The sequence below is a fragment of the Chaetura pelagica genome, unplaced genomic scaffold (genome assembly GCF_000747805.2).
Source record: "Chaetura pelagica isolate M959 unplaced genomic scaffold, ChaPel_1.0 scaffold40, whole genome shotgun sequence".
In the NCBI taxonomy this organism is placed as follows: Eukaryota; Metazoa; Chordata; class Aves; order Apodiformes; family Apodidae; genus Chaetura; species Chaetura pelagica.
The window spans coordinates 1,284,959-1,292,845 of record NW_009952160.1 but is presented as its reverse complement, the minus strand read 5'-3'; the positions used below and the strand labels follow the sequence as shown (position 1 = coordinate 1,292,845).

General features: G+C 39.7%; 1 protein-coding gene across 1 annotated transcript in view; it reads left to right on the top strand.

Annotated features, from left to right (window-relative positions):
• The window catches only part of ST8SIA4 (ST8 alpha-N-acetyl-neuraminide alpha-2,8-sialyltransferase 4), a 47,622-nt gene that overhangs the window by 22,267 nt on the left and 17,468 nt on the right, over positions 1-7,887 (top strand). The window contains exon 3 of the mRNA XM_010007227.1: positions 6,618-6,875. Within this exon, the coding sequence (XP_010005529.1) occupies positions 6,618-6,875 (258 nt within the window). The remainder of the gene's footprint in view (positions 1-6,617; positions 6,876-7,887) is intronic.

The following is a 7,887-nucleotide window of genomic DNA, read 5'->3' as shown; positions in this document are numbered from 1 at the left end:
GTGTGGTTAGTAGGTCAAGAGAGGTTCTCCTGCCCCTGTCTTCTGCCTTGGTGAGGCCACTTCTGGAGTATTGTTTCCAGTTCTGGGCCCCTTAGTTCCAGAAGGACAGGGAAGTGCTTGAAAAAGTCCAGTGCAGAGCCACAAAGATGATGAAGGGAGTGGAACATCTCCCTGATGAGGAAAGGCTGAGGGAGCTGGGTCTTTTTAGCTTGAAGAAGAGGACACTGAGGGGTGACCTCATCAATGTTTACAAATATATTAAGGGTGAGTGTCAGGAGGACAGAGCCAGGCTCTTCTCAGTGATGTCCAGTGATAGGACAAGGGGCAATGGCTGCAAAGTGGAACATAGGAGGTTCTGCATAAACAGCAGGAAAAACGTCTTTCCTGTGAGAGTGACAGAGCCCTGGGACAGGCTTCCCAGAGAGGCTGTGGAGTCTCCTTCACTGGAGACATTCAAAACCCACCTGGACACGTTCCCGTGTGATGTGCTGTAGGTGATCCTGCTCTGGCAGGGGATTTGGACTAAGTGATCTTTCGAGGTCCTCTCCAAGTCCTAAGATTCGGTGATTCTATGATTCTGTGAAGGGCACAAGAAGGGCTAGAATGAAGGCAGAGCCAGACAGCAACTTCCCCATATTATGGTAGTTCTGTTTATGTGGTCTTTCATGGTCTTGGAATGCCAGGAACCTTTCCATGACTAGTTTCAATTGGGCGTGTTTATAACAAATTCAAAACTTAAGAGAATTTTCAAAATTAAATAGAAGAAAGAGAATCTGCACTAACTTCAGTGAGATAGGAGACTCTTGGGGCTGAGATATCACTGGACATTTACTAATTATATATCAAAAGCATTTTTTATGTTTTGTTTGTCTCATGAAGCAAAAAAAAGGAGGAAAAAAGTGCCAAATGAATTAAAAAAAATTATTCAAAACTTGAAGACTGTATTAAATTAAAAAGATATCTAAAGTCAGCACTTAAACTGGTCAGTTACTGTTGAAGTGATAAAGAAAATATTTAGAAATTGAAATTTTTATGTTTACATGAAGTGTACATTCAGAAACATGAAGCTCAACTGTTAGAACTGTGGTTAAAAGTCTGCATTCATTAGAAGTCTGCTTGTGATCAGTTTGCATAGAGACTGCATAAAAAAGGAAATATGGGAAATGAAAGATAATTATTCAAGCTAAACTATTCATTTTTCCATTACCCAAACGTACAAACACAGTTTGATCTTAAGTATCAAATGCCTGAGTTTTTTTCTGTCCTGGAGACAAGTAGAGACTTGGAAACCACTAAGAGCAGAGGAATATTTTTAGTGTTGTTTAGTTAATAAACAAAACAAAACAAAAGAGATCTCTGTGGTAACAAAAGGTCACAGCCTGCCTTTGTGGATGGCAGCAGCCCTGAGGAGGCAGTGGGGATTGTGTTTGCACTGGTGTTGCATTTGGCTTTAGCCTGACTTAAGAGGGAGTTCTAAGAAAATCTGTGCTTGGAAAGCAGCATTGGCTGGCAAAAAGTACGCTTTACCTAGGTCTTAGTCCTTGATGATTTCAAAGACCTGAGAGCCGCTTGCTGCCTTCCGACTGGGGAGTGCAAAGCAGCATGAGATCTTCCTCTACATTAGAGAAGACTCATTAGAATAACAAGTTGCTTGAAGACCCTTGTGAATCAGTCAGAGAAAGTCTAAAGGAGAGGAACAAGAATGGTCAGAGATGTACAACACATGGTTAAAAAATAAAAGCTTAAACCCCACCCCCCTTGGATGGCTTTTTAGCCTCAGTTAAATTCAGGCTATTGCCAAAGGTAAGGAAGAGGACTGGCAACGTATAAAAAGCAACAGGCTTCATTTGCTGTAGGAGAGATCTAAGCTAGGTTAAGGAATATTGTACTGCCAGTAAGGCTAGGAAAGCACAGACATAGATTGCATAGGGAGTTTACTGAGTTCCCACCATGGGAGGTTGTTAGGAATATATCTTACATAAAGATGAGCTGGGGATGATAAAGGCAACAAGGAAAATAAGTAGGAGCAGAGTGTGAACTAGGTAGTAACTTTAGTCCATCTTTGTTTCCATAACGTGTTTGTTGGTGAGCTACCCCAGCTTCCCAGGTACTGAGAATGCACTTCAGGGGCTTCCCTTCTTGGCTGGGGTCCAGATGCCCCAGAAGTGAGAATCTTTGGCACTGACTTGTTCAGAAGGAATGTTTTTTCCAGGAAAAGTATTTGGAGTCATATTTCAGTGTTCTTGCCAATGTCTAAAAATATTAATTTATTTGTAATCTGGAAAGTCAAATGCTTAAGCAGTTTATTTTCCACGAAGTTCTTAGGCAGAAGAAGGAGAGTTTGCTGTTACATAACAGTTGTATAGTAAAAAGACTGCAGTACAAAATAAAACAACAAAAATGCACATAAATAGAAAAATGCCACCACATTGCCCCAGAGAAATACATATTTATGTAATTTGGAAAGCTGTTCATGGACAGTGCCGTTACATGTGTTTTATGAGATAACTGGGAGCTGTAGTAAGTATATAAATATTATGAACATCTCAACAGTTTTGATGGATGGACCACTCATTGGATAAGGAACTGGCTGAATGGTTGCACCTATGGAGTTGTGATCTATGGCTTGATGTCCACATGGAGACATGTCAAGTGGTGCTTCTCTAGGGTCTGTACTCAGACCAGTGCTCTTCAGCATCTTTGTTGGTGACATGGACAGTGGAATTGAGTGTGTTGTCAGCAAGTTTGCTGATGGCACCAAACTGTGTGGTGAAGTCAACACACTGGAGGGAAGGGAGGCCATCCAGAGGGACCTTGACAGGCTGGAGAAGTGGGCTCATGCTAACTGCATGAAGTGCAAGGTTGTGCACTTGGGTTGAGGCAGTCCCATGTATGAATACAGGTTGGGAGGAGTAAGGATGGAGAGTAGCCCAGAGGCGAAGGACTTGGGGTGATGGTGGGTGAGAAGCTCAACATGACCCATCAGTGTGCACTTGCAGCCCAGAAAGACATCTGTATTCTGGACTGTATCAAAAGAAGTTTGGCCAGCTGGTTGCCAGGGGCAATGGTTTAAAACTTGAAGAGGTGAGATTTAGATTAGGTATTAGGAGGAAATTCTTTGTTATGAGGGTGGTGAGACACCGGCACAGGTTGCCCAGGGAGGTTGTGGAAGCCCCATCCCTGGCAGTATTCAAGGCCAGGTTGGATGAGGCTCTAAGCAACCTGATCTACTGGGAGGTGTCCCTGCCCATGCAGGGCTGTTGGATCTAGGTGATCTTTAAGGCTTCTTCCATCCTTAAGCTTTCCATTGATTCTATGATTCTGTGATCTTTTTCTAGTTTTCAGAAAAACCTTAGGTCAGCTGTGGGTTATGACACCATATTCCTGTGTGTCATGTAAAGAAGTTGCAAACATGTTCTGAAGCTAGTTAGCTGCTAAACTACTTCACTTTGGATAAGAGCAAACCACATCTGCCCCACCTGCCCACAAAGGGCTCAGACCACAGCCCAAATATTTTTATTCATCAAATCAATACTTGAAGACCACCTCAAATAAAATTTTGAGTTTCTTTAAACACTTTAGCTTAAGGTTGCAGAATACCTTTGCTTGAAGGCTTACTAAAAATCATGCCTGTTTTTCCTTCCTCTAACTGAGCTTACCTTTGAATATTGTATACAGCTGGATGTGGATTAGCACTTATTTTAAACTATTTTATCATGTTTGTTTAATCAGAATAACCTTGTGCTATTTTCAGTGCTTTCTGTGGGACAGAACAGAGATTTAAACAAGTTATTATTATCCAGCATCAAGACTGACTGAAACACTTGTGTGTACTTTCAGTTTTTTGTCATATCCGTTAGTAATTTTTTATTCTCTTAGGACTTGCATGAAAATGGGAAGTACTACTATCCCTGTGGTACAGATGAGACAGTTGCACAGAGGAACTTAAAATAGTATCATGAATATCTATATTCTTAATATATTTATTTCAGTATGAAAAGGTATCTGGATACTGTCAGATGAATCAAAGTAATTTATGTTAATATTATTACAGATCCTTGTTATACAAGAATTCTTATGTGTACTGTAATACCTGTGCATGTATTTAAATGAATGTGCTTCTGACAACTTCAGATAAGAAAATGTTTCTAAATATGTGAGCAGATCTTGAGATTTAGTTACCTTTCTCCATCTCGTAGTTTTATTGAAAAATTAATTCCTTAGATATTTTGGAAATTTCAGCTCTGTTAAGTAAGTGATTGCTAATCTAAGTTTTATTCAGGTCCATTTGAAACTCTTTAACTCTTTGGAGGACTTTTATAAGCACATAGATAAGTAAACTTTCACTGTAAGTAACCAAATTCATAATGGAAGCCAAGGCTTGTGGGTTTTTTTTGTTTTTGTTTTTTTTTCTGTGTGTGTGTGACACACTGTTTGTGTAACTTAACTGCCTTCCTCTTATCCTTTAAAAAATACACAAGATACTGTATTTATGCACAAATGTTGCTATTTGTTTCCTAACTTCCCTTACTGTTTGCAAGTTTCAGGAGGTTTGTCGATCTTGAGGCAGTGACACAAGGTGGCCAGTAAGGATGATGTTCCTATAGTTAATCCCTTTTCACTTTGTATCTTTCACTGGGTGTTGCAACTGCTGAAGTGGCATCTCTAGTTATCTTTTCCTGTTTCGATCTGCTTTGAAGAAGTTCTACTCTAAAGACTTATTGCATAAAAATAGCATTCCCTTACTCAACAAAACGTCTAGTCCCTTTTTAATTCTACCTTACCTGCTGACAGCAGTGGAAAATACAAACTTTCCATTTTTCTTCTTGTCTTGTTTGACTTGCAGAGGCAAAAGTTTCTGTTCAAACTAATACGTTGTGAACTCTGGGTCGGTGCTCAGCAGTTCTCTTCTGCTCCATAAGTGTATTGTACTTTAGTATATGCGTGAATTCACTTGTGATATTATGCCTCTTGATAATGTGCAAGCTTTGCAGAACAGGAATGGACACAAGCTTGTAAGCTTTGCTCTTTGCAATCCTCAGCTACAGTGAGCCTGGCTTTGAGTCCTTCTCAGACTTTTTTTCCAAGAATAAACATGTACTGAAAACTGCTTGACAATGCTAGTGTGGGTACCAGTCATTACATAGCTGCAGTCATAAAAAAAGTATTTTTTTGCTCTTAGGTATTCAACATGTGTCAGTTTTTAACCCCCCACCCCCAATAAGCAGATAAAATTACCATAAGTTAACATCTTCAGCTGACATATAAGCAGAAATTCTTCACCTGTTCCTTTTTGTGGACCGAGTGTATACAACTGTTTAATTACAACAGTCCACTTGACCCATGGCAGCTTGTTAAACCCTCATATCTTGAGGGTGTGTGTCTGAACCCTGTTTATAGTTTAAACAATTACAGAGAAGGAAGATAAAGGATTGAACTGACTGATTTAAAGCAATGATAGAGTTCATAAGTTTCTGTGAAATCAACTAATAGGTTGGCTAAACCCAAAGCTGCAGTAGCTTAATAGGCAGTATGTTTTTAAGCTGATTTTTTTTTTTTTTTTAATTGGTACAAAAACTGTGGGTGTTCTTATTTCAAGATAATTAAGGTAACTCTGGATGAACTTCAGTTAATTAGCAGCAAGTTTACACTAAACTGAATATGTTGTTTTTATGAAATAAGAATCTATAAGGAAATATCTATATTAAAAAAGTCTAGTTCATACGAACAATGGACCCTTTATGTAAAATTAATCTTTCAGTTTACTACTTCTATCACTACAGTCAGTTTTACACATTTCAATTTCATTATTAAAAAAAGGCTAATGATTACTCTGGTTATTACCCAAATCTCTAGTTTGGGTAAAAGTTACTGAACTGGATTAATATTAACTTCACAAATATTCTAGGTGTTTCCAATCCAGTGAAATCTGAGGTTATGTTGAGTGGGGGTTTTGTTTGGTTTTTTTGTTTATTTAGTTATCTGCCTTAAAAAAGGTACTTATTTATAGACATGTAAAGGTAGATTTCTAAGGTGAGGTTTTTTTCCTGTTATGTTGATGTCTGCTCTTACAAAAATGTCAGTTTTCTAGTGTACTAGTTTGCAAGTATGTAATAATTTTAGGCTATTGATGTTGTCACTTTGATGAGCACTTGTATATCAATATGATAATTCCTGAACCAAGCTGATTTGTGAGAGATGAGATTGTAGTGAAGCATTTATTTTCTAAATCATAAATGCCTCATATAACTATGTTTTTGTGATGAAAGTTTATTTATTCCAAAGTTTATTTATTCCTTGTGAAACATTAAAAAATAGTATACCTTGTAATTTCCAAGGTCTTCTTCCCTTAATCTCTCAGTGCCTTTATCCATAAGAGGTTATTAAGCTTTATTACTATAGTGTTTACATGTTTTACTGGAACTAAGATTTTACCTCTGCCCTAACAGCTTTGCTCTAATTCTGTCCTAGGGCATGGGAAATTAACTTAATCTGTCTGACACTGCCTACCATCTGGTTTATGTTGTATGATCTCCACATTCTGTATTACTGTTAGATAAAATCCAGGTGAGCAGTTGAGTGTTGGGTTATATCTGTGCATTTTTCTGTCAACCCAGAAAGAACATTCTTCGATTCTTGGATGCTGAAAGAGATGTCTCAGTGGTGAAAAGCAGCTTCAAGCCAGGAGATGTAATCCATTATGTACTGGACAGGCGTCGCACCCTAAATATTTCTCAGGATCTGTACAACCTTCTCCCTGAAGTTTCCCCAATGAAGAATCGCCGATTTAAAACATGTGCTGTTGTTGGGAATTCTGGCATCCTTCTGGACAGTGGATGTGGAAAAGAGATAGATAGCCGTGACTTTGTAATAAGGTAAGTTTTTATCTGCTGCTGAAGATACTGCCTACCATGTTTCTTGGACTAAAACTGGGAGAACTGTTTTAATTTAGGATACATATTTTAGACCTCTGCTCTGAAAACAGGCTAAGAAAATCAAGGCTGTTCTGCCTAGAGAAGAGAAGGCTCTGGGGAAACCTTATAGCAGCCTTCCAGTACCTGAAGAGGGCCTATAGGAAAGCTGGGGAGGGGCTTTTCATCAGAGAAGATAGTGATAGGACAAGGGGTAATGGTTTTAAACAGAGAGAGGGGAGATTTAGGTTAGATACTAGGAAGAAATTCTTCACTATAAGGGTGATGAGGAACTGGAATGGGTTGCCCAGGGAAGTTGTTGATGACCCATCCCTGGACGTTTTTAAGGCCAGGTTGGATGAGGTTTTGTGCAACCTGATCTAGTGGTAGGGTTCATTGCTTATCACAGAATCACAGAATCTTAGGGGTTGGAAGGGACCTCGAAAGATTGTCTAGTCCAACCCCCCTGCCAGAGCAGGATCACCCAGAGCACATCACACAGGAACATGTCCATGTGGATTTTGAATGTCTCCAGTGAAGGGGACTCCACAACCTGTCTGGGCAGCCTGTTCCAGGGCTCTGTCACTCTCACACTAAAGAAGTTTTTTTCTAATGTTTACGTGGAGCCTCCTATGTTCCACTTTGCAGCCATTGCCCCTTGTCCTATCACTGGACATCACTGAAAAAATCCTGGCTCCATCCTTCTGACACTCGCCCTTAACATATTTGTAAACATTGATGAGGTTGCACCTCAGTCTCCAAGCCCAACAGACCCATCTCCCTCAGCCTTTCCTCATCAGGGAGATGTTCCACTCCCTTCATCATCTTTGTGGCTCTGCACTGGACTCTTTCAAGCACTTCCCTGTCCTTCTGGAACTGAGGGGCCCAGAACTGGAAACAATATTCCAGAAGTGGCCTCACCAAGGCAGAAGACAGGGGCAGGAGAACCTCTCTTGACCTACTAACCACACTCTTT